Source organism: Crocuta crocuta, unplaced genomic scaffold, assembly GCF_008692635.1.
Source record: "Crocuta crocuta isolate KB4526 unplaced genomic scaffold, BGI_CrCroc_1.0 scaffold1089, whole genome shotgun sequence".
Classification (NCBI taxonomy): Eukaryota; Metazoa; Chordata; class Mammalia; order Carnivora; family Hyaenidae; genus Crocuta; species Crocuta crocuta.
In genome coordinates this window covers 111,593-112,515 of record NW_027527919.1, presented here as the reverse complement: position 1 = coordinate 112,515, position 923 = coordinate 111,593, and the positions used below count along the sequence as shown (strand labels likewise).

The 923-nt window shown below is 44.6% G+C and overlaps 1 protein-coding gene across 1 annotated transcript in view; it reads right to left on the bottom strand.

The window, feature by feature from the left end:
* The window catches only part of FAM199X (family with sequence similarity 199, X-linked), a 27,749-nt gene extending 27,039 nt beyond the window's left edge, over positions 1 to 710 (bottom strand). The window contains exon 1 of the mRNA XM_077781077.1: positions 558 to 710. Coding sequence (XP_077637203.1) covers positions 558 to 710 — 153 coding nt within the window. The remainder of the gene's footprint in view (positions 1 to 557) is intronic.
* Positions 711 to 923: the final 213 nt, after the last annotated feature.

Here is a 923-nt window from a genome sequence, read left to right as displayed (position 1 = left end):
AGGTTCTATAGTATTGAGGCACCTGGATGGCTCAGTTGGATAGACGTCTGATGCCTAATTTCAGCTCAGGTCATGATCTCAGTTTGTGGGTTCTAGCCAAACATCAGGCCCTGAACTGACAGTGTGGAACCTGCTTGGGATATTCTCTCTCTCTCTCTCTCTCTCTCTCTCTCTCTCCCCCTCCCTCCCTCCCCTGCTCTCGCTCTCTCAAACATAATAAATAAATAAATTTTTTAAATGTTTTATTTATTTCTGAGAGAGAAGGAGAGACAGCATGAGCAGGGGAGGGTCAGAGAGAGAGGGAGACACAGAATCCGAAACAGGCTCCAGGCTCTGAGCTGTCAGCACAGAGCCCGATGCGGGGCTCGAACCCACGAACTGTGAGATAATGACCTGAGCCGAAGTCGGACGCTTAACCAACTGCACCACCCAGGCACCCCTAAATAAATAAACTGTTTAAAAGTTCTATAGTCTTAGTGTTTATATTAGTTTCCTAAGACTACTGTAACAAATTCCTGCAAATATGGTGGCTTAAAACAAATGATACCTATTCTCACAACAGTTCTGGAATCTAGAAATGTAAAATCTGGGAGGACCACACTCGCTCTGGGGGCTCTAGAGATGAAATGGTTCCTTGCTTCTTTCAGCTTCTGGGGGTTGCCCTGGCATTCCTGGGCTTGTAGCTCCATCACTCCAATCTCAGCCTTCATCTTCACATCACCTCTGTCTCTGTCAAATCTCCCTCTGCCTCACTTTTATAAGGACACTTGTCTTTGGATTTAGGGCCCACCTAGATAATCCAGGATAAGGGCCTTCTCTCAAAATTCTTAATCATATGTGTTTTTTTGTTTGCCATTTACAGTAACATTCACTCTTTTGCCATATTAAGTTAATAGTCACATGTTCCAGGCATGATGAAGTGG